Source organism: Culex pipiens, chromosome 3, assembly GCF_016801865.2.
Source record: "Culex pipiens pallens isolate TS chromosome 3, TS_CPP_V2, whole genome shotgun sequence".
Lineage (NCBI taxonomy): Eukaryota > Metazoa > Arthropoda > Insecta > Diptera > Culicidae > Culex > Culex pipiens.
In genome coordinates, this window is record NC_068939.1 from 125,340,674 (window position 1) to 125,367,298 (window position 26,625).

Here is a 26,625-nt window from a genome sequence, read left to right on the forward strand (position 1 = left end):
TCGCTTGGTGACACTTTCATTGACAGCAAATGACGGCAAGGGCCCATTTTGCCCCATTTACCCCTATTTTAAGTGTTTTTCTTCAATATCTTCACTATCCGTGATTTCCTACTGTTGAAAAGTATGTAATTTTATGTAAAAAATTACGAGAAATCGTTTGGTGACACTTTCATTGACAGCAAATGACGGCAAGGGCCCATTTTGCCCCATTTACCCCTATTTTAAGTGTTTTTCTTCAATATCTTCACTATCCGTGATTTTCTACAGTTGGAAAGTATGTTATTTTAAAAATTACGAGAAATCGCTTGGTGACACTTTCATTGACAGCAAATGACGGCAAGGGCCCATTTTGCCCCATTTACCCCTATTTTAAGTGTTTTTCTTCAATATCTTCACTATCCGTGGTTTTCTACAGTTGGAAAGTATGTAATTTTATGTAAAAAATTACGAGAAATCGTTTGGTGACACTTTCATTGACAGCAAATGACGGCAAGGGCCCATTTTGCCCCATTTACCCCTATTTTAAGTGTTTTTCTTCAATATCTTCACTATCCGTGATTTTCTATAGTTGGAAAGTATGTAATTTTATTTTAAAAATTACGAGAAATCGCTTGGTGACACTTTCATTGACAGCAAATGACGGCAAGGGCCCATTTTGCCCCATTTACCCCTATTTTAAGTGTTTTCCTTCAATATCTTCACTAGCCGTGGTTTTCTACAGTTGGAAAGTATGTAATTTTATGTAAAAATTACGAGAAATCGTTTGGTGACACTTTCATTGACAACAAATGACGGCAAGGGCCCATTTTGCCCCATTTACCCCTATTAAGTGTTTAAGTGTTTTTCTATCCTATGATTTCCTACTGTTGAAAAGTATGTAATTTTATGTAAAAAATTACGAGAAATTGATTGGTGACACTTTCATTGACAGCAAATTACTGTGGTTTTTTACAGTTTTGAAGTACCATCATCAGGGGTGACATTGGATCTGGGGGGTGAGATTGGGTCATACAAATTTTAGCATTTTTATGTGGCCCAATCTCACCCCTCAGACCCAATGTCACCTCTGATGACGGTATCTATATTATATAAAATACACTTTGAAAAAGCCTCACTAATACACGCGCACGTGAGAAGTGACAGCACCTCATTTTATGATCTTTTTCTTTGTTTATAATTTGACTACATAAACGGAAGTGAGTTAGCAAGATGTTGACGAATCAGAAGTTAATGGAAGTTTATTTGAACTCTCAGCGGGACAAATCGCGAGTTTTCCAAGAAGTGCTGGGAAAGGTTAGAGGAAGTGACGAAGAAATCCACAACATCGTTGATTTAGCTGAGAAAAAAAAAATGTTTTTTGCTTGGAGTAACAACTATCACCATTTGCCCTTCAAAAGATTTTGCATGAATTTGGATTTTTAAGTGCAGAAAACTGTGCTAATTGAAAAATGTTATGATAAAACCCATAAAAAGGGGTAAATGGGGCAAAAAGGGCCCTTGCCGTCATTTTCTGTCAATGAAAGTGTCACCAATCGATTTCTCGTATTTTTTTAAATAAAATTACATACTTTCCAACTGTATAAAATCACGAATAATGAAGATATTGAAGAAAAACACCTAAAATAGGGGTAAATGGGGCAAAATGGGCCCTTGCCGTCATTTGCTGTCAATGAAAGTGTCACCAATCAATTTATCGTAATTTTTTACATAAAATTACATACTTTTTATCAGTAGAAAATCACGGATAGTAAAGATATTGAAGAAAAACACTTAAAATAGGGGTAAATGGGCAAAATGGGCCCTTGCCGTCATTTGCTGTCAATGAAAGTGTCACCAATCGATTTCTCGTGATTTTTTACATAAAATAAGATACTTTAGAAGTGCGGCAAACTTAGGCATTTGAAGATATTTGTGAAAAACACCCAAAAAAAGGCTATATGGGGTGAAATGGACCACTTCCCGTCATTTGCCGCTAACGAGAGTATCACCAATCGATTCCTCGTATTTTTTTACATTAAAAATGATGGTTTTGAAAGGCGGAAAGTGACGGCATCAAAAGATCCGTTTTTTCACCCGTTTTTGCCCACTGTGCGCCGTCAAACCAGCTGTCAGAAGAAAGCTGATGACAACATCAACAGAAGACGCGTTGCTCTTCGCATCTTGCCGGGGGGTATTCGGGGACTGCACGCGCTGCTTCGTAACAGCTGTCTTGGGCGCAAATGAAAGATAACATTTGAAAAAGTTTTATGAAAACATCAAATGCCATTTTAACGGTATGTGAACCAAAGAGCTTATATCTGAAAATATTTTTAACGGATTCCTCGGACAATTTTACATAACATATAAAAAAATGGGTATTTCAATTACGAAAATTGGTACCCTAACATGTATAGGTCATCGCTAGAGTTAGTGAAATTTCACGATTTCGCGGACAGCGTGAAATCTGTGAAATTTGGCGTTTACCGTGAAATCCCGTGAAATTTTATGTTTGTGTGAAATAGTATTAATTTTTCTCCAAATTATTATATCATACTCAAATAGGAATAAAAATATTCTTAAGAACTACTGTAGAATTAAGCGAGTAAATAAACTCGTTTAATTACTAATATAGGGTTAGTAAATTTTGATTTCGTGGACGGTGTGAAATTCTTGAAATTTATCAATTTTCTCTAAACATTTTTTGTTTTTAAATAAGATCATAATAAATATTTTTACCATAAAGACTATTTAAGTAAATTTTATTAGTTTTCAATTGAAAAGCATGATATGAACCATTTAAAGAATTGTTCAGATTTTGTAGTTTTTTAGAAATTAACTAAATTTAGTAATATTTTCAGTCGCTGTAACAAAACTTTTATTTCATTTTTATTTGAAAGGTATAATTTCAAAAGAAATTAAAAGAATCAAGCTTTGTTTTATTCAAAACAAAATGAAGAGTATTTTTTATCATTCAAAACACATTTTAAAAACATTTCAGATTTTTTTCTGAGTTTTGTTTAATTTTAAGGATATTTGATTATTTGGGTAAATGATTCCAGAAAAAGTATTTGATATTTAAGTGGAATTTGGGTGGATGATTCCCGAAAAAGTTTAAAAAATACCACCTTTTTTTGTTTTTTTTTTATTTCGAATAAAAATTTCGATTTCGTTATTAAATTATATTATTGTTTTCTATTGATTTTAAACGTAGTTTGTGAAAAGAGAGATGAATTGATATGAACTTTAATAAAATGTAAAAGGATAAAACAGAAGCAAATCAGCGAAAACTTTTTAGCTTAATTAGTCAGAAAATCAGTTCAATAAATTAGAATACGCATGCCCTACATTTTGTTTCAAAATATAAATAGAGTCCATCCATAAACCAGGTGGAAACTTTTTTGAAAATTAAGAGATTTTTTTTGTGTCACATTCAAATTTAGTGAAGATTTTTTTAAGTTTATTTAAGAATAATATATAATAAAGCATAAAAAGTAGTTTCTATGATTTAAACATAAGATTTTCAGAGTTCTTTTAACATTTCTCACGTTCCGCGAAATTTGAGTGAAATTTGGTGTTTTGAAATTGAGGTCCCCGTGAAATTTGCTATTTTTGAGCGTGAAAAATCACTAAGCCTAGTCATCGCTGTAATTTTCCAGTTATAGCAGTTTTAGTGAAAAAAGTTGATTTTTTGCCGATTTCGTCAATTTGCGCGCGGTGCGTCGAAAAACCCGTATTTTATTTTCAAAAAATCATATCTCTGAATCCTGGTAATGAACCTCGCGGAGCGAAGTTATGATTTTTTGAAAAAAGTGGTTTTTGTGAAAATCGACTAAAATGGCAATTTTTCGGACCGCCCTAACACGGCGTAGGCCACCTTAATGGACAAACAAAAAAATACGGGTTTAATTATTTTGGCCAAGGAACCCCCAGAAAAATGTTGAGCCAAATCGAAGCACTTTTTTTTCATATGGAATTTCTGTATATTGGATTTTTTTTTTCATTTTGTGTCCTAATTTTTATAATGCTTTAAATTGTTTAAATTGAAAATATACTTTACTAAAGGTTTCTTCATTAGTTTGTTGATCGTTTGTACATTGTATATATACTTCAGTAGTAATTTCTATTGTAAAACAATAATATTTTCTGCCGTTTGATTATTAAAGGAAGTTTTTGAATGAGATGTTAAAAAAATGAATACAGATTACAGCTCAATTTTTTTTTTAAATATTTTTGTGGTGATTATTATTTTTAAAACATGTACTGGTGAGGGTGGCCTCAGTCTATGCACTATTTTGGTAAAAAAAAGTTTTTTATTGTGTTTAGAAAAACGTTAGAAATTCTTAGTTTGAATTCCGGGGTGACTTTGATAGCCATAGTTTTCTTGTTAAAATAATATTTAAGATGTTCAAACTTTATTTTTACGCTAAAGAAAAAAAAATCAATGTTTATAATTAGATAACTAAGTTCATAAGCTTTTTTAACAAAATACATATAAATTTTAGGTAAAATTGTTAAACGGTCGGAATTTTGCCTGAAACTTGTTAAAACTAGTTTTGTTTATAAAATTATCAATTTATATTGCATTTTATACTGAATTCGAAGCACGTATTCACGAGTTTTCACATTTGACATAAAATTTGTTCAACTGAAATAGCCTATGGGTAATTCTCTACCAACTCACACGAAATCGGGAAAAGTTGCCCCGACCCCTCTTCGATTTGCGTGAAACTTTGTCCTAAGGGGTAACTTTTGTCCCTGATCACGAAACCGAGGTCCGTTTTTTGATATCTCGTGACGGAGGGGCGGTACGACCCCTTCCATTTTTGAACATGCGAAAAAAGAGGTGTTTTTCAATAATTTGCAGCCTGAAACGGTGATGAGATAGAAATTTGGTGTCAAAGGGACTTTTATGTAAAATTAGACGCCCGATTTGATGGCGTACTGAAAATTCCGAATAAACGTATTTTTCATCGAAAAAAACACTAAAAAAGTTTTAAAAATTCTCCCATTTTCCGTTACTCGACTGTAAAAAATTTTGGAACATGTCATTTTATGGGAAATTTAATGTACTTTTCGAATCTACATTGTCCCAGAAGGGTCATTTTTTCATTTAGAACAAAATTTTTCATTTTAAAATTTCGTGTTTTTTCTAACTTTGCAGGATTATTTTTTAGAGTGTAACAATGTTCTACAAAGTTGTAGAGCAGACAATTATAAATATTTTGATATATAGACATAAGGGGTTTGCTTATAAACATCACGAGTTATCGCGATTTTACGAAAAAAAAGTTTTGAAAAAGTTACTTTTTGCGTTTCTCTTTGTTTCGTCGTCCGTGTCTGTCGCGGGTGACCATGAACGGCCATGATCGATGACGACCAACTTTTTCAAAACTTTTTTTCGTAAAATCGCGATAACTCGTGATGTTAATGAGCAAACCCCTTATGTCTGTATATCAAAATTTTTGTAATTGTCTGCTCTACAACTTTGTAGAACATTGTTACACTCTAAAAAATAATCCTGCAAAGTTAGAAAAAACACGAAATTTTAAAATGAAAAATTTTGTTCTAAATGAAAAAATGACCCTTCTGGGACAATGTAGATTCGAAAAGTACATTAAATTTCCCATAAAATGACATGTTCCAAAATTTTTTACAGTCGAGTAACGGAAAATGGGAGAATTTTTAAATTTTTTTTAGTGTTTTTTTCGATGAAAAATACGTTTATTCGGAATTCTGAGTACGCCATCAAATCGGGCGTCCAATTTTACACAAAAGTCTCTTTGACACCAAATTTCTATCTCATCACCGTTTCAGGCTGCAAATTATTGAAAAACACCTCTTTTTTCGCATGTTCAAAAATGGAAGGGGTCGTACCGCCCCTCCGTCACGAGATATCAAAAAACGGACCTCGGTTTCGTGATTAGGGACAAAAGTTACCCCTTAGAACAAAGTTTCACGCAAATCGAAGAGGGGTCGGGGCAACTGCTGTGTGAGTTGGCGGAGAATTACCCCTATAAGATTGGAAATTTTTTTATTGTGTTTCAAAACCGCATGTTATTTTTATATACAAACTTATTTAACCTTCTCCTTGTGGAAAATTGTTCAAAGAATCCGAAAATGCATCCCGTTTTCCGATTCAAAATCATTTTCATTAGGGTAATTCTCCGCCAACTCACACAGCAGTTGCCCCGACCCCTCTTCGATTTGCGTGAAACTTTGTCCTAAGGGGTAACTTTTGTCCCTGATCACGAATCCGAGGTCCGTTTTTTGATATCTCGTGACGGAGGGGCGGTACGACCCCTTCCATTTTTGAACATGCGAAAAAAGAGGTGTTTTTCAATAATTTGCAGCCTGAAACGGTGATGAGATAGAAATTTGGTGTCAAAGGGACTTTTATGTAAAATTAGACGCCCGATTTGATGGCGTACTCAGAATTTCGAAAAAACGTATTTTTCATCGAAAAAAACACTAAAAAAGTTTTAAAAATTCTCCCATTTTTCGTTACTCGACTGTAAAAAATTTTGGAACATGTCATTTTATGGGAAATTTAATGTACTTTTCGAATCTACATTGTCCCAGAAGGGTCATTTTTTTCATTTAGAACAAAATTTTTCATTTTAAAATTTCGTGTTTTTTCTAACTTTGCAGGGTTATTTTTTAGAGTGTAACAATGTTCTACAAAGTTGTAGAACAGACAATTACAAAAATTTTGATATATAGACATAAGGGGTTTGCTTATAAACATTACGAGTTATCGCGATTTTACGAAAAAAAGTTTTGAAAAAGTTGGTCGTCATCGATCATGGCCGTTCATGGTCACCCGCGACAGACACGGACGACGAAACAAAGAGAAACGCAAAAAGTAACTTTTTCAAAACTTTTTTTCGTAAAATCGCGATAACTCGTGATGTTTATAAGCAAACCCCTTATGTCTATATATCAAAATTTTTGTAATTGTCTGCTCTACAACTTTGTAGAACATTGTTACACTCTAAAAAATAACCCTGCAAAGTTAGAAAAAACACGAAATTTTAAAATGAAAAATTTTGTTCTAAATGAAAAAATGACCCTTCTGGGACAATGTAGATTCGAAAAGTACATTAAATTTCCCATAAAATGACATGTTCCAAAATTTTTTACAGTCGAGTAACGGAAAATGGGAGAATTTTTTAAACTTTTTTAGTGTTTTTTTCGATGAAAAATACGTTTATTCGGAATTCTGAGTACGCCATCAAATCGGGCGTCTAATTTTACATAAAAGTCCCTTTGACACCAAATTTCTATCTCCTCACCGTTTCAGGCTGCAAATTATTGAAAAACACCTCTTTTTTCGCATGTTCAAAAATGGAAGGGGTCGTACCGCCCCTCCGTCACGAGATATCAAAAAACGGACCTCGGATTCGTGATCAGGGACAAAAGTTACCCCTTAGGACAAAGTTTCACGCAAATCGAAGAGGGGTCGGGGCAACTTTTCCCGATTTCGTGTGAGTTGGTAGAGAATTACCCATTAAGAAAATCATGACATTTTGAGAAGTTTAAAATAATGACTTTCATCAACATTTGCTTAACTATTGTTAACTAACTTTTTAAAATTTTGAAAATTTTATGAAAAGTTCTTTTTGAGGTACTTTGAACACTTCTCTACCACGGTCAGTATGATTCTAAACCATTCCGTACGTATTTTATTTGTACTCTTCATTTTGCGGAAAAACCGCGAACCTATCAAAGTCACCCCGTTTTACGGTTTTATTTTAGTCTTGATTTGCCCAATCATTATTTTTTGCAAATTTTAATTTAGGAATTTCCTAATTGATTTGCAGTCTTCGACAAAGTTGTAGGTGATAATGAGAGCAATAGAAAAAAATGTTTCTTTTTTTTGACAAAAAAAATATCATTTTCAAATATACTAGAAAATTGTTAAATATTTTAGTAAATAAGCGAAACAAGTTACCGTTACTGCTGTTAAAAATATTAAGTTTTTTGTCCTTTGGTTTATGACGAATGTTTTGGAATGGGTTATTATAAAAAATGAGAGATAAATACAACCGAAAGAAGAGTTTGTTAAGTTTGATTTTATTGATTTTACAAATTTGACAAATTCAAATTGAGAGTTAAATTCAATTTTGTATGCGAAATTTTATGTTATACTCCTAGTGAGACACAAAATGTGCTCTGAATTTAGAGCAGCTAGAACCGAATTCAGCTTATTCTATGGTGCCGCCGATCACTTTCTTGGAATTTCACTCAAAAACTCTTATTGGCTTATGTTGTTTGCAAATTCTATCAGTGTTTAGGACATCAACCGCGATGGAACATTAACCCACTAACTGAGTATTTGTGAAACCTCGCGTGGTGGTTAGAATCGAATCTAAAGTTTGGTAAACATTTGAATAACGGGGATGGCAATTTGCTGGAAAAGAGTCCGTTATTTTGAAATTGGTTGAGTTAATTTATCAGACAGGTAAATTACAAACAAAATCTAGGGACGCAGTTCTCAATTTGTATTATATTGTAATTTTAATAGAACCACATAGGGAAATCATCAAGCAGAGTTGGCATCCCTGTCTTGACAAATGAGTACTTAATTAAATTGAAACTAGACATGGTTTTAAGGACAGACTGCTGGAACCGTTCTGTTGTACATTGATTGATGCAAAGTTGTTTGGAAGAATTTTCCAATGAGTCATGATTTGGAAAATACTGGCAACACTGGATCGAGATTGCGCTACTCAAGTGACATTATCGAACTAGTTTATGCCTGATGATTTATTTTTTGTTGAAAAAGCCAGATTATATTAAATATCAGAGAAGGATACTTGAATGGCACTTTGGTATTCCGGGATTTTTTTTAAAGGTTACAAGTATTTTTAGTTTGAACTAATATTTACAATCATTTTAAACATAATATTTGTTTTTTCATCCCACAGCTGGAGGAGCTAAAATCCAAAGACCGCAACATTGGTCTTTTGAAGAAAGAGATTTTAGCTCTGCAAGGAGGAGGAGGAGGAGGAGCAACCGCCAACGCCACCAAGAAGGAGAGGAAGGCTGCTAAAAATTCCGCTCAGCAATCGCAAGAGGTAAGAAGCACCACGGAGGAGGAGCAAGATCAAGCTTGAAGATATGACACGAAGCAAATTGTTGAACAAAGATCCCTGTTAGATCTGTTGGGCTTTGTTAGGCAAAATGACAACTGTCAAAATGGTGGTGCACTAGCGCTACGCGCGGACAATAGACAAACTACAACAACAATAAAATACTGTCTCATTGTCTGTGTTTTGGTTAATCGTAATTGTGATGAGACTAATTCAAATCACGTTTCTTTTGTCGTTCTTGTTGTGAGGTAATTGCCAATTCAACGGTATTTGGTCAAATTTGGCTTCTTCTTTGTGGACAACAATTTCGAGCATGGGTGAAGATTCTTAATTTACGCGATTTCAAATCACGTGGTATTGCGCATCACGCCCAAAATTATGTAAACATTACTCGATCGCACGCAAAAAATCAATTGCGATCACGAAAAATGTCAATTATATCACCCCTCGTTGATTTCGCTTCGTTTAGTATTCTTCCTTGTTTTTCGTCCAGTTCACTTTGAAACTGTTGACTAACTTTGCATGAAATGCGATTTGTACGTTTTATGGGCGCATTGAACCTGCGCGGACATTTCTCTTGGTGCTGGCTGCCGACGACGACGTGTGGACGATTTTAATCTTTGCATCACGCGCGAGGCTCCTACTCTCGGTCAAATTACACCCCCGGATACGCACACACGAAAGCAGTGTGATTTGTGACATTTTGGGTGAGATATATCCGTGAACTGAAACCCTGGTTGTGGTGGTTGGGTTTTCGGATATCCGCGAGCGAAATTAGATGCATCGCACGACGGGGGCTGGTCACTAGCTTTTTTTTCAACATCTTGTTGATTTTTTGAAATTTCTTATGGGCGGTTTTCTCTGAGTAGAGGTAGCTGATGAATGTCAAATGAGCTTGGAGATAAGTTTTTATTGGACGGCGCCTGGTAATTCTTATTTGTTTTATCTCACACATTAATCGGAGAAGTTTGTATTTTTATCATCTAAAATTATTTCATAAAATTTGAAATTATTTTCAATTGCCTTATCTTACTCGAACCGTTGAATTTGTAGATAATTGAATCACTATTATAGATCACTGTCTACGTCGAAAATTTTGCAAACATTTTGCTATCCAATAATATAGGTTTACCGTAAACCGGGGTGACTTTGACAGGTTTGAGATTTTTCCGCAAAATGAAGTGCACACGTACGGAATGGTATGGAGCAATAGGGTGTAATATGATTGTATGGAAAAATGAAGTTTTTCAAATTTAGCGAGCACAGCAATTTTTGAGTTCCTTTTGGGGTCCTAAACAACTCCTCAAAGTTTGGGAACGATTGGTTAAGTCCTCACTTTGCGCAAAGCGATTCAATTTTCTATGGGAATTTGTATGCGAAAAACCATTTTTTGGATTTTGATAATTATAAAATCCACGTTTCACGCTGTACTAAAACCGGATTCATATTCGGATGCTCTGGAAGGTGCTCTACAACTTTCCCGAAGAGAGTATGGTGCTAACTTACTCCTGAAAAAGATACAGCGTGTTCAAAACTCGTCTAAAACGTGTTTTTATTCGAAAATCACGTTTTAGACGAGTTTTGAGGACGCTGTATCTTCTTCCAGGGGCAAACTAGCACCATACTCTCTTCGGGAAAATTACAGAGCACCTTCCAAAGCATTCAAATATGAATCCGGTTTTAGTACAGCGTGATGTTTGGATTTTATAAATATCAAAATCCAAAAAAAAATGGTTTTTGCCATACAAATTCCCATAGAAAATTGAATTGCTTTGCGCAAAGTAAGGACTTAACCAATCGTTCCCAAACTTTGGGGAGTTATTTAGGACTCCAAAAGGGACCGAAAAAGTGGTGTGCTGGAAAATCAATTTTGATATTACACCCAAATGGAGCAATTCCAGCTCAAATCAGGAATTTTTCTTTTGTATCCGACCCTCTCCGATTTCAAAGAAAATTTGTAGACATGTTATCCTAGGCCTATATAAGCCATTTTTGTGTATATGGATAATATAATCTAATCTAATCTAATCTAATCTAATCTAATCTAATCTAATCTAATCTAATCTAATCTAATCTAATCTAATCTAATCTAATCTAATCTAATTTAATCTTATCTAATTTAATCTAATCTAGTCTATCATTTACGTCCAAGACGATGAAAAGTTTTAATTTATTTTGAATTTTTTTTTTTGCAACTAATGCTCAAACATAAAATACGTGTCTTATTATTTGAGCCATGGATTTCTGCCTAAGGTAACCGCGATCGAGTGTTTAGAGGTGCGGTTGTCAAAATCGCTTTCTGTGACACACCTCGCACCCCCCCCCCCCAACTTTTCCTCCATGTGGACAATTCTCCATACAAAAATAAAAATAATACATATAGAGCGTTCTAAAATTTGGAAACATTTTTTTAAAAGAGCAAAAAAATTTAAAATATATTTTGTTCAAACTTTGTTTCAGTAATATGATTTCCAAGATACCGAGAGTTGAACAATGAGGGAGAATCAGACGACACTGTAAGATTTTTTCCAATTTTTCACAAAATTGATACTAAAAGAGGCTGTCTCTCAGGAATCAGCAGTCCGATCAACAAAGTCTTAAATGAAATTGTAGGAAAATTTCCCAACATTTTGAAAATATATTTTACAGGACTGATTTTCCTTCAGGAAGTATTAGCTTACTCTTAAAAAACGGTGTGTAAAATTATGTTTGACAATTATCAAGTTTTTTTTTCGAACAATACATTTTTTTTATTTAAAAATGCAGAAATTTGGTACAGATTTAGCAGCCTGAATTCTAGCGCAAATTTGTCTTTTATTTTGAAAATTCAATAATTATTTAGGAATTCAACTTTAAGGGGTAACATACATGTAAATCGGCAAAAATGTCATAGGTTGGATTGAGCACACAATTAAACTTTTTCAAAATCTGTTTTCGGGGCATTAAAATATACATTTTCATCTATTAACAAAACAAATTTGAAGACATTTGGTTGTATCATTGCCGAGATATAGCTATTTGAAGTTAGCAGTTTTAGAAAACGGGTGCCACGATATCTCAACATTGCTTCGACCAAATCGGCTCAAAATTTTGGTGAAGACTCATTAAACCGGTCCCGTGTGCATGATGAAGGCCGATTTTCAAAAAGTTTATTTATAAAAAAGATTAAAAATATTTTTCTGTTTCTCATATAAAAAATCGACAGTTTTTGATTTTTGTATTTTTTGAAAATTCAAAATTTCAAAAACGGGCTTCGTCATGCACACGGGACATGTCTTGGGAGTCTTCACCCAAAATTTCGAGATATCGTGGCACCCGTAAATCAACTTGGTGTTCAGAGAAAAACGCTCAGAAAGTTAGACAGTTGGCTTTGCGCATGGCAAAATTCTGAGCTTAAATCGTGAAATATTTTCATGAAACTTTCAGGAGTGATTTAAAACCATCTTTTAAGTGGATTAAATAAATTTTTTGTAATATGAAATTTTGTGATTTTCTACATGTATGTAACCCCTTAAGTAACTTTAGCAACTTTCACATATTTTTTTCCAAACCATAACCTACAATTTTGCCGAAGATACAATATCGTTCAGAAAATCCCTTCTCAAGATAAAGATTTTCGAATATTTCATGCCTATTGTGTTAGACCACTCGGCAAAATTTCATTAGAATCACTCAATTTTTAAGCTGCCTTCTTTTCATCAACGAAACTAAAAGACCTGAAAAGTTTTTTTTTGCAATTCCGTTGTGAAACTAATTACTTTTCCTGTCATTTTCGTATGATGACTACTTTTCTCCACTAAAAATAAAAGTATCGAAAGTAATACTTTTCGATACAAGTGCTGAAAAGTTTTACTTTCGAGCGCTGAAACGGGTGCTGAAAAGTAGAAATTTTCCGCACATGAATCGAAAAGTTATACTTTTCAATATTGTTTTGATTTTATCGATGAATTGACTAAACTTATAGATAATTGACATAAAACTCTATAAAATAGTAGTTTATGCAACAAGTTGCAAAAAGAGAATTTTATCAGCACGAGTCGTACATTTATCCAATGAGGTTCACCGAGTTGGATAAATACGAAGAGTGCTGAAAAAATCAAGTTTTGCAGCGAGTTCCATACAACATTTTTTGCAATTCCAAAAAACACACACTGAGTGAAATTTTATGTCAAATTTTCATGTATTTTGTCAATAAATTGTTTGAATCAAAAAATGTTTAAAAGTGTTACTTTTCGAAACAAATGCTGAAAAGTTCAACTTTTCAGCACCCATTTGAGTGCTGAAAAGTAGAACTTTTCAGCATTTATTTTGAAAAGTGTTGCTATTCAATTCTGTTATTTTTTGGTACAGAAAAGTAGGCTATTTCGTCGTTCAAGAATGACAGGAAAAGTAAGTAGTTTCACGACGGAATTGCAAAAAGGGTGTTTTCGGAATTGCAAATAATGTTGTATAGAACTCGTTGCAAATACGACGAGTGCTGAAAAAATTTCAGCACTCGTCGTATTTATCCCACTCGCTAAATCTCGTTGTATAAATGTACGACTCGTGCTGAAAAAAAAATTGTTTGCAACTTGTTGCATAAACTACTATATCAGCATCCTTTTGAGAGCTGAAAAGTTCAACTATGTACTGTTTCAGATTCAAGTGGGAAAATAAAACCAAATCCAATTAAAATGGTGTCTTACGGAATTAAAAAAACTTGATCTTTTCAGCACTCGTTGTATTTATCCAACTCGGTGAACCTCGTACGACACTGTTGCATTTACTTCCATCGATCACATTGAAGCTCACAATTTCACACTCATGTTTTGCTTCCAGTTGACTGAAAACGCAGTAAAAAGTTTCGAAAAGTGATAGCTGCTGCGGCTACAATTAGTCACAGTGATTTACAGCGTTTAATGCCCATCGCCCAAGGGCGACCATTTCTGCAATATCTGATCGCCGTATGGATTTTGATTTGCACCTTGGCGGCCAACAAACTCGATTAATTTATGCAAATCAAACTTGAATCACCACGAGTGTGACGACCGGGTAGCATGCATGCATGGTGTAAGTAACGCCAAGAAGTCAGACTTCTTTCACTTGCTAATTAGTTCAAAGTGGGTCTACGGAGTTTCTCGTGCGGTAATCGTCGAGTCTGATGGACCCCGACTTGGTAAGGGACTTGTATTGGGCGAAAACAAATTAATGAGAAAATAATTAATCAGCTTTTACTTTGAGTGCTTTCTATCCCTCCTCATGACATCACACACACAGAAAATTTTGTAGAGACTATTGCACACACACCGGATTTTAGGCCGTGTGTTTAAATTTGTATGCAACCATTAACGAGGAGGGCGCTGAGGAGCTATATGGCAGTCCGGAGGAGTTTCAATCTTACTAAACGCTACGGCAAATAACTTGCATTGTATCCCTTGGTTCATCAAGAATTGAAAAAGTATTAAGAAGCATGCCTTGTCAATACACCGGCACGAGTGACAGCTGCGAGCTGTTGGGTCCAAAATGCATCCAATTGTTTGTTTGATGTAAACAATACTTAAAATTCACTTGACTCACGACTGGTAGAGCGCTGGATCTATTTTGGACCTAAATCTGAAGTTCCAAATCGCTTTAATATTGGAACCAGCCAAGGGTCACCCCGATCAATAAGGGCCAAGTCACTCTGTGCCATTAGCGCGCCCAGGCAGGCGTCGTTCGGAAGTGACCAAATAGTGAAACTGATTAGTGGGCAATTTTCTTCCCGTGCGGTTGCTGCGATTAGATCGACGGTGATTAAAAGTTTCAACCCCGGCCATTACCGAAGGGGTAAGACACATCATACGCGCCACACCGATTATGAATTTAAGCACCTTTGGGTCGTTTTGGCCGGGAAGGGAAAGAAACTAGGTAGCTGCTAGTTTGTATGAATGAGAGAGGTGTGGTGTGCTGTAACTTGCTGTTTATGATTCAGGATGTTGTGGAAAAAATAAAACTGAAAGAAATTAACTTGCACGGGGTTTCGGTTTTGTTTCGGAGTGTGTGATGGTACCAAATGGTCCGATTGATTGGCGCCAAAGATTGCAGGAAGTGATGGCCGTTGCAGTTTTTCTCTGGGTTCGACGAGGAAGACCGAAATTTTCCTTTTAGGTCCCATTTGGGAAGTTAATGAAGTGTGAACTAAATTTCTCGGAAATAATTGTTGAAACAAAATAGTTTTTTTTAAACTCACATGCCCTACTTTCAAGCTAACAAGGTTGACATAACTATGACCAAATCTTAACTGTACTAACCAGTATAAAGACCCCCACGATTAGATGATCTAATGCCCCCAAATCAACCAAAAAAGGAGGAAAAACAGGCCACACCACATCACACCGCCAGTAAAAGTGTGCCTAATGTCCCCCAATTGTGGGGACCCTGCCAGCAGCCAGTGTTGCCAATTGGTTGATTGACCGATCGTCACCGCGACCAACTCGCATCAAACAACATCCCATTTTGCGGCTGGCTAATGTGATCAACTCACCCCCGAAATCAGTCGATTAGAGGAAGGGGTTGTAACTTTGGACTTGTGCGTGTCAACCAAGGTTAATACCCGCTGGCCGGCAGCGAAATTACGGAAAAGTACAAATGCCCAAATCACAACCCTTTACCCTTTTAAACTAGACCTAGTTGGGCGACAAATTATGTGATGTGAGTTGCGACTAACTGCGAAGAAACAACGACGCCGCCACACGACAATCAAGGTGAAGCCAGCAGGTGCGATTCGCTAATTTCACACATTCAGTCAGAGTTGATTGAAATTGTCGCGTCATGGTTTTTGGGGATTCGTTGGGAGATTGCCATAATCGGAGGGCTCTCTCTCTGTAGGCCAAATGGCACATTGTTTTCGGGGGTGATTGCCGCTGGGGAAAGAGACCTGGTAACATAGTTTGGCACACGGGTGGTGGCATAAAGATTGTACCCTGGTGAAGGTGACATAAGTTTTAAGGTCTTTGAAGAAAAAAAAGCCAATAGGACATCAAGAATAAAGAAAAAACAAAACCCAAAACAATCCTTAATCCGAATACCGTTAAATATGTAAGTTCATATTTGTGAAAAGCTTTTAAGAACAGTTTTTGGTTTATTCTCCCTTAGGTTATTTGTTTTTATTTGCAAAAATTGACGTTTTGGAAAATTTGCAAAATGCAAAGTTTCTCTTGGGCCCTGCTGAGAGCGCCAAATTTAAATGTTTCTATTTTTTTAAAGAGCGATTCCACCCCAAAACAAGAATTTTTTAGGTACATTTTGCTCGACCCTCTCCGATTTTAATGAAACTTTGTAGACATGTTATCCTAGGCATATATAAGCCATTTTTGAGTATATGGAGCCAGTTACACTCGATAATGACATTTTAGAAGGGCATAAGTGTTTTAAATATTTTTGTATTTCGTAATTTAAATATTGCTGTATCTCGAAGCCGTTGTATCGTATCAAATAGTGGTCAAAGACAAACTTGTAGGAAATTTGACGAGCTTTCCGAAAAAATACACTGAAAGAAAAAAAAAACACTCAACTTTTATGAGATTTTATGATTTTCAAGTTTAAAAGTCAAATTTGAAGGTGAGCCCACGATTTTTTTTCGTTCAAAATTTTTGTGAAGATAGCCTAAGATGTTACAAAAAGACTCACGAAAAATGCAGGATGGAGCAACTCACCTCAAAAATACAAAAATCATTTACTGAAACTGTTTTTTTGAAAAGTGCTCTAAACGTCAACATTTTCAAAAAACCGAACATGAGAGTCGATTTTCCAGACAATTTTACATAAAAGTCTCCATATTGACCATTGTTTAGGTTTAGGTTTTTTGATGTTTTTTGGCAATTTCTACGTGACAGACTTGATTTTTCAGTCTCGAAAATATTTTTACCGGAAAGCTCGTCCAATTTCCCGTAAGTTTGTCTTTGACCACATTTCAATTGGATGCATCGGCTTACTTTATTAACTTATGGCCTGGCCCAAAAGAAATAATTTTGAGCAAAATTATTTGTTACAATAAGTGTTACTAATTATGATTTATTTTATCAATGTTAAATACTCTAGAAACTCGACGGTTGTATTTGTAAGACTTAACGACATTAATTAATATTTGTTTTCAATATTTTTGAATAACATGACCTTATCAAAAGATTGCGGTACCTAAAAAAATTCATTTCTCATGATTTTGTTTCTCTTTGAATTTTTAGAAAATAGAAAAAGATTTTTTTGATTTTTTATACTTTTTCGATTATAATGTCTTTAAGTTTGTTTGCGCTGATTATTTTCATTAGTTTTACATTACGTTTAGATATTTTGTTGTTTTTGATTGTAAATTTTTTTCAATCTTTTTGTTTCATTGGATATTTCTTGGTTCCTTAAGATTCCCTTTGTTCACAGCAAGAAATCTTTTTTTTTGCTTTTTAATCTCTTTTTGAATGATTTGAATCTTTTTAAATTTCTTGTTTCGGTTTTGTTCTGATTGACTCTTTTGGATGGTCTATAAGCTCTCGATATTCTTTTTTTTTATCCTGGAAAAGAATGAAACATAATCAGTTATTCTTGTTTTTCACTTTGGCATTGTATTTTTTCTGAATAATTTAAATTTGGTATTTTTAATTTTTTTCGACTCTGTTTTTAACTTTGATTGACTGACATAAATTTTGGAAAATATTTGAAACGGCCAAGTTATTCTTACCTTTTTTTTATTAATTTTAGTACTCACTGATTATTTTCTAGAATTTCTCTATTCTCTTAATTTTTTTAAATGTTTTTTCATTCTTTTTTTATTCTTTTTCATTCCTTTATAATATTTGTATTTTTTTTAATTCTATTTATTCTTTGAAATGTATTTTTTCTTTTGAATATTTTTGATATATTTTAAATATTCCTTTAAATATTTTATGATATTTTTTCATGTTTTTGCAATTTTTGATATTTTTTTAGCCGGGACCGTGGTGTAGGGGTAAGCGTGATTGCCTCTCACCCAGTCGGCCTGGGTTCGATCCCAGAAGGTCCCGGTGGCAAATTTTGAGACGAGATTTGTCTGATCACGCCTTCCGTCGGATGGGGAAGTAAATGTTGGCCCCGGTCTAACCTACAGGTTAGGTCGATAGCTCAGTCCAGGTGTAGGAGTCGTCTCCCTGGGTCCTGTCCTGGTGGAGTCGCAGTAGACAGTTGGACTCACAATCCAAAGGTCGTCAGTTCGAATCCCGGGGTGGATGGAAGCTTAGGTGTAAAAAGAGGTTTGCAATTGCCTCAACAATCAAGCCTTCGGACACCTAGTTTCGAGTAGGAATCCCGTAATCGGGAACGCCAAGGCAATGCTGTAGAGCGAATAATTTGATTTGATTTTTGTTTTTGATATTTTTGGTATTTTTATATATTTTGTGATATATTTTTGATATTATTGATTTTTTATTCTTTTAATTTTTACTTTATGTTGTATCATTTGGATATTGTTTTAATTCTTTCCGAGTCATCTCGATACTTTTTTGTTCTTCTTGATTATTTTTGATTCCCTTAATTTTTTTTAAAACTATTTTTGGCCTCCAACGCATTTGACAGTTTCTCCTGTCTCGTCAGAGGCGCTGGAGCAGAAATCCCACGTTAGAGGAAGGCCATGCCCCGGGGGGCGTAGTGCCAATAGTTTCGTTTTGCATTTGACAGCGTTGACAGATTCTTTCTACTTCACTGACGTTTCGGCTTTTATTTTGAGGCCTTCTTCAGGGGGTGATTATTTTATAGTTTTTATTTTCGTCGCTTTGATTTTTATCTGTGAGATTTGATTTTATTATTTTTTCTCCTGTTTGTTTCTTCTAAATTATTTTTTAATCTTTATTTTTCGTTTTATAAAAGTCCGTTCGTTCGTTCGTTTTACAAACGAAACAAAGAGATTCAAAAATTTGGGTAATTCTTGTTGTTTAACAGATTAAGCACTTTCTCCTAATTCCGTCCAATCTACTGAACGTCAAAGTGCTTATATGCCAACATTAGAGGCACGATGGAATTAGATGCTGGAAAAAATAATAAAAAAATACTCACAAATAAAAATCTAAGAAACGAAACATTTTTTCATCTTTTTGGTAAATTTTGATTCTAAAGAGTGGTTCATATTAACTCTTCACAACGCTTATTAATTTTGTTGGTTTCGTCTAGTTTTTTTTCAATTATACTTTTTTATTGCAATACCTGTCGATCATTAGTATTTTATTTTCACGTCTTTTTTATGTTTTTTTATTCTGTAATTTGCTGCTTATTTTTATAAAAAAATTTCTGCCTATTTTTTTTTGTTTTTTTATTATTAGGCCGATGCAAATATTTAAAATAGTTTTTGTCCCTCGGCCCTGGCCAAGGTCAAGGGGGGGGGCAAAAAAATAAAAAAATATAAAAAAATCAATAACAAGCCATAGTCTTCACATTTAAATGAAAAAAGTGTTTTAAAATGCATTTTACCCTAGTTCAGTTGTTTTGCAATCTTTAGTTTTCAAAAAATCTAAGATCTGACAAAAACAAAAATTGTATCTAAAAAAAAAGATTTTGCATCGAAAATTTTCAAAAAATTTTAAGCTTTTTTAATGAACCCAAACATGCTAAAAATGATTTTAAACGCAGGAGAATGTTTTTTAATTTGATTTCAGGTAGTTGCACTTGAATTTTCATTGAAATTTTGAAGTTTAATGTAAAAATTTTTTTTTGCCCCCTGGTTTTTCGGGCCAATTTTGAAGGGGGGGGGGGGGGGTGACAAAAACTTTTAAAAATATTTTTACCAGCCTTATTGTTTTGGATATTTTTTTTTATTTCTTATAGATCTTTGTTTATATTTTTTAACAATTGTATTTTTTTAATTTTAAAATGATCTTTGATGTAATTTGTTTCTTTTTTATTATTTCTGATTCTTTAATATTTTAATGTTTTTGATTGATTCTCTTTGATTTTTTTCTTCTGTTGTTTTTGTTTCTCTATTTTTGTTGATTATTTTATAGTTTTTTTTAGTTTTAGTTCTTTTTTATTCAGTTGATTCTATTTTTTTAATTCATGGTAATCTTTTCAAATTCTTTTCGATTATTTTATTTATTTTCATTCTTTTGGATTCCTTTTTATTTTATTTTATGTCTTTTTGAATGTTTATTCTTTTTGGGTCTTCTTCATTTATATTTGTATTGTTTTTATTATCTCTCATCTTTTCTTTTTTAATTCTTTTATTTTTTTTGCTTGTTTGTACATACCATTTATGTTTTTTGATTTGTTTCATTAATTTTAAATTAACATTTGATTTGCTTCACTCTTTAAAAATAAATAAAAATGAATTTTGTGCTTTTTAGATTCTATTGAATTTTTTTTGAATGTTTCAATTGTTTTAGACTGATTACTAATTGATATCGACTATGTCTTTAGCCATTCCACTAAATTGTTCCAACAAGCTTAGTCATGATCGCATTAAAAGTTCATTACCAGTACATCACCCGAAAGACATCAACGTTCCCCCGGGCCACGAACCCCGACGAACGCGTGCGCTGTTCCGAAAGAGTTCAGTTCACTTTGTGTGCTGCAAAATCCAACACGCAATCACATCGCAAAAAGTCGTTAAACTGCGACGGAGGCAAAACTCTTATCAGGAAATCGTTCCCTTTTTGGCGCTCGACACATGTTGTGCTCAGAGGTTGAGATTGTTTCACCCGCATAACAAGATTTTCAACAAGCGCCGCCGCCGCCGGTAGCATGAATGAGCTGAGCATGAGCTCGATCATAAACATACATAAATCTTGCTGCGTGAATTGTGTGGGTGTGGGTGGGTGTTCGTATCAGAAAGCTATCACAAACTCCTCAATAGCTCAAGTCACGCGGAAAAAAATAGGAGCTGCGTGAAACCATAGACTAAATTAAGCGTGCAGCAAGCTTAAGAAAGTAATCAATTCTCTCATGATTGTTGTTTGAAGCCCAAGATGCCAGAAATGAGTGCATAATTATTAAAAATCTCGACGCCGCCACCCTTTAAGACTTGATCTTGTAACATACGAACGACAGGCGTAATCTGCGGTCGCGTAACGTTATAGCGGGCATGCAGATCATAGAGAGCAGACTGGCTGCTCTCTTTACATAGCTTTGAGCTCAAATTACGCTGAACTATGCGCAGCATAAGTTGGGATCTTGAGACTAAACATTGCTGATGCACTCAAAAAATTTGAGGATGAAATTATAAACTGCAATGTTAGATTCAAAACTCTTCTTTCGAAATTTTAAATTACTTAAATTCAACTTGTGACACCATTTTTTCTTAAAGTTAAGAACAACTTTACTCATGTCCACCCTTCTAACTCCACATTCGCTCGCGCCGTAAACTCTGTAATCAACACAGCTCACGCGACTCCGTTAAGAAGTTAGGGGGTGGCTCAGCTTAACGGATCTTAAGATATGCACCACCTGAAGTGTGGGGGGCGGGTTTAGTCTTTCAAGTTATGCTCACCGATTTCGTGTGCTCGTAATACTGGGCAAAAATCGCTATCTTTCACGTGCCGATGCTCTTTGATGCTGCAGCGGAGCCAGTTTATTGGCGCTTTTGGCTGGGAAAAGATTGTTCTTCGATGGGTGCCTGGTTTTTTTTCTCCAACACTAATTTATGACTCTTTTGTTTCTGTTTTGTTTGGAGGAAAATTGGCTGGATTTGCAGCGCAAAACAAATTAGTAAAAGGGTGCATTTGCATGCAATCAACCGAGTTATGCTGGCGGGTTATTTAATATGCACGAATTGAAAAATCAACTAATTATGGATAATCAAATTTGATACATGCAAACCTGTGCGGGAGATTGCTGTGAACAGTTGCGAAAAGTGATCTAGTTCAGACTTTTTCCTGTAACAGTGGTTTTGTGCAAATTTTGTTGAAGATTGAATCGACCCAGATTATTGCTCACATGATAGCAGTTGATAAGATTAATTTCCTGTAAATATTTTATACTACTTATTCACAGTATTCTTAAAATAAAGGCAACAAATTTTTAGCTACTCTGTCTTGGCTTAAAATAAGCTTATAATAAAATATTAAAGCTGGAAAAACAGTTTATTTTGAATATTGAAAAAAAACGAGGAAAAAAGGCAGAAAAACAGAAAAACAGAAAAACATAAAAACAGAAAAACAGAAAAACAGAAAAACAGAAAAACAGAAAAACAGAAAAACAGAAAAACAGAAAAACAGAAAAACAGAAAAACAGAAAAACAGAAAAACAGAAAAACAGAAAAACAGAAAAACAGAAAAACAGAAAAACAGAAAAACAGAAAAACAGAAAAACAGAAAAACAGAAAAACAGAAAAACAGAAAAACAGAAAAACAGAAAAACAGAAAAACAGAAAAACAGAAAAACAGAAAAACAGAAAAACAGAAAAACAGAAAAACAGAAAAACAGAAAAACAGAAAAACAGAAAAACAGAAAAACAGAAAAACAGAAAAACAGAAAAACAGAAAAACAGAAAAACAGAAAAACAGAAAAACAGAAAAACAGAAAACAGAAAAACAGAAAAACAGAAAAACAGAAAAACAGAAAAACAGAAAAACAGAAAAAAAACAGAAAAACAGAAAAACAGAAAAACAGAAAAACAGAAAAACAGAAAAACAGAAAAACAGAAAAACAGAAAAACAGAAAAACAGAAAAACAGAAAAACAGAAAAACAGAAAAACAGAAAAACAGAAAAACAGAAAAACAGAAAAACAGAAAAACAGAAAAACAGAAAAACAGAAAAACAGAAAAACAGAAAAACAGAAAAACAGAAAAACAGAAAAAACAGAAAAACAGAAAAACAGAAAAACAGAAAAAACAGAAAAACAGAAAAACAGAAAAACAGAAAAACAGAAAAACAGAAAAACAGAAAAACAGAAAAACAGAAAAACAGAAAAACAGAAAAACAGAAAAACAGAAAAACAGAAAAACAGAAAAACAGAAAAACAGAAAAACAGAAAAACAGAAAAACAGAAAAACAGAAAAACAGAAAAACAGAAAAACAGAAAAACAGAAAAACAGAAAAACAGAAAAAACAGAAAAACAGAAAAACAGAAAAACAGAAAAACAGAAAAACAGAAAAACAGAAAAACAGAAAAACAGAAAAACAGAAAAACAGAAAAACAGAAAAACAGAAAAACAGAAAAACAGAAAAAACAGAAAAACAGAAAAACAGAAAAATAGAAAAACAGAAAAACAGAAAAACAGAAAAGCAGAAAAACAGAAAAACAGAAAAACAGAACAACATAAAAATAGAAAAACAGAAAAATAGAAAAACAGAAAAAAGACAAAAAAGACAAAAAAGACAAAAAAGACAAAAAAGACAAAAAAGACAAAAAAGACAAAAAAGACAAAAAAGACAAAAAAGACAAAAAAGACAAAAAAGACAAAAAAGACAAAAAAGACAAAAAAGACAAAAAAGACAAAAAAGACAAAAAAGACAAAAAAGACAAAAAAGACAAAAAAGACAAAAAAGACAAAAAAGACAAAAAAGACAAAAAAGACAAAAAAGACAAAAAAGACAAAAAAGACAAAAAAGACAAAAAAGACAAAAAAGACAAAAAAGACAAAAAAGACAAAAAAGACAAAAAAGACAAAAAAGACAAAAAAGACAAAAAAGACAAAAAAGACAAAAAAGACAAAAAAGACAAAAAAGACAAAAAAGACAAAAAAGACAAAAAAGACAAAAAAGACAAAAAAGACAAAAAAGACAAAAAAGACAAAAAAGACAAAAAAGACAAAAAAGACAAAAAAGACAAAAAAGACAAAAAAGACAAAAAAGACAAAAAAGACAAAAAAGACAAAAAAGACAAAAAAGACAAAAAAGAGAAAAAAGACAAAAAAGACAAAAAAGACAAAAAAGACAAAAAAGACAAAAAAGACAAAAAAGACAAAAAAGACAAAAAAGACAAAAAAGACAAAAAAGACAAAAAAGACAAAAAAGACAAAAAAGACAAAAAAGACAAAAAAGACAAAAAAGACAAAAAAGACAAAAAAGACAAAAAAGACAAAAAAGACAAAAAAGACAAAAAAGACAAAAAAGACAAAAAAGGCATAAAAGACAAAAAAGACAAAAAAGACAAAAAAGACAAAAAAGACAAAAAAGACAAAAAAGACAAAAAAGACAAAAAAGACAAAAAAGACAAAAAAGACAAAAAAAGACAAAAAAGACAAAAAAGACAAAAAAGACAAAAAAGACAAAAAAGACAAAAAAGACAAAAAAGACAAAAAAGACAAAAAAGACAAAAAAGACAAAAAAGACAAAAAAGACAAAAAAGACAAAAAAGACAAAAAAGACAAAAAAGACAAAAAAGACAAAAAAGACAAAAAAGACAAAAAAGAGAAAAAAGACAAAAAAGACAAAAAAGACAAAAAAAAACAAAAAAGACAAAAAAGACAAAAAAGACAAAAAAGACAAAAAAAAAAAAAAAAGACAAAAAAAACAAAAAAGACAAAAAAGACAAAAAAGACAAAAAAGACAAAAAAGACAAAAAAAAACAAAAAAGACAAAAAAGACAAAAAAGACAAAAAAGACAAAAAAGACAAAAAAGACAAAAAAGACAAAAAAGACAAAAAAGACAAAAAAGACAAAAAAGACAAAAAAGACAAAAAAGACAAAAAAAGACAAAAAAGACAAAAAAGACAAAAAAGACAAAAAAGACAAAAAAGACAAAAAAGACAAAAAAGACAAAAAAGACAAAAAAGACAAAAAAGACAAAAAAGACAAAAAAGACAAAAAAGACAAAAAAGACAAAAAAGACAAAAAAGACAAAAAAGACAAAAAAGACAAAAAAGACAAAAAAGACAAAAAAAGACAAAAAAGACAAAAAAGATAAAAAAGACAAAAAAGACGAAAAAGACAAAAAAAGACAAAAAAAGACATAAAAGACAAAAAAGACAAAAAAGACAAAAAAGACAAAAAAGACAAAAAAGACAAAAAAGACAAAAAAGACAAAAAAGACAAAAAAGACAAAAAAGACAAAAAAGACAAAAAAGACAAAAAAGACAAAAAAGACAAAAAAGACAAAAAAGACAAAAAAGACAAAAAAGACAAAAAAGACAAAAAAGACAAAAAAGACAAAAAAGACAAAAAAGACAAAAAAGACAAAAAAAGACAAAAAAGACAAAAAAGATAAAAAAGACAAAAAAGACAAAAAAGACAAAAAAAGACAAAAAAAGACATAAAAGACAAAAAAGACAAAAAAGACAAAAAAGACAAAAAAGACAAAAAAGACAAAAAAGACAAAAAAGACAAAAAAGACAAAAAAGACAAAAAAGACAAAAAAGACAAAAAAGACAAAAAAAGACAAAAAAGACAAAAAAGACAAAAAAGACAAAAAAGACAAAAAAGACAAAAAAGACAAAAAAGACAAAAAAGACAAAAAAGACAAAAAAGACAAAAAAGACAAAAAAGACAAAAAAGACAAAAAAGACAAAAAAGACAAAAAAGACAAAAAAGACAAAAAAGACAAAAAAGACAAAAAAGACAAAAAAGACAAAAAAGACAAAAAAGACAAAAAAGACAAAAAAGACAAAAAAGACAAAAAAGACAAAAAAGACAAAAAAGACAAAAAAGACAAAAAAGACAAAAAAGACAAAAAAGACAAAAAAGACAAAAAAGACAAAAAAGACAAAAAAGACAAAAAAGACAAAAAAGACAAAAAAGACAAAAAAGACAAAAAAGACAAAAAAGACAAAAAAGACAAAAAAGACAAAAAAGACAAAAAAGACAAAAAAGACAAAAAAGACAAAAAAGACAAAAAAGACAAAAAAGACAAAAAAGACAAAAAAGACAAAAAAGACAAAAAAGACAAAAAAGACAAAAAAGACAAAAAAGACAAAAAAGACAAAAAAGACAAAAAAGACAAAAAAGACAAAAAAGACAAAAAAGACAAAAAAGACAAAAAAGACAAAAAAGACAAAAAAGACAAAAAAGACAAAAAAGACAAAAAAGACAAAAAAGACAAAAAAGACAAAAAAAACAAAAAAGACAAAAAAGACAAAAAAGACAAAAAAGACAAAAAAGACAAAAAAGACAAAAAAGACAAAAAAGACAAAAAAGACAAAAAAGACAAAAAAGACAAAAAAGACAAAAAAGACAAAAAAGACAAAAAAGACAAAAAAGACAAAAAAGACAAAAAAGACAAAAAAGACAAAAAAGACAAAAAAGACAAAAAAGACAAAAAAGACAAAAAAGACAAAAAAGACAAAAAAGACAAAAAAGACAAAAAAGACAAAAAAGACAAAAAAGACAAAAAAGACAAAAAAGACAAAAAAGACAAAAAAGACAAAAAAGACAAAAAGACAAAAAAGACAAAAAAGACAAAAAAGACAAAAAAGACAAAAAAGACAAAAAAGACAAAAAAGACAAAAAAGACAAAAAAGACAAAAAAGACAAAAAAGACAAAAAAGACAAAAAAGACAAAAAAGACAAAAAAAACAAAAAAGACAAAAAAGACAAAAAAGACAAAAAAGACAAAAAAGACAAAAAAGACAAAAAAGACAAAAAAGACAAAAAAGACAAAAAAGACAAAAAAGACAAAAAAGACAAAAAAGACAAAAAAGACAAAAA

The 26,625-nt window shown here is 32.4% G+C and overlaps 1 protein-coding gene across 2 annotated transcripts in view; it reads left to right on the forward strand.

The window, feature by feature from the left end:
* LOC120427474 (nucleoprotein TPR) overlaps positions 1–26,625 on the forward strand; it is a 259,748-nt gene that overhangs the window by 17,960 nt on the left and 215,163 nt on the right. For both annotated transcript variants that reach the window (XM_039592341.2, XM_039592342.2), the window contains exon 4: positions 8,907–9,056. In XM_039592341.2, the coding sequence (XP_039448275.1) occupies positions 8,907–9,056 (150 nt within the window). The remainder of the gene's footprint in view (positions 1–8,906; positions 9,057–26,625) is intronic.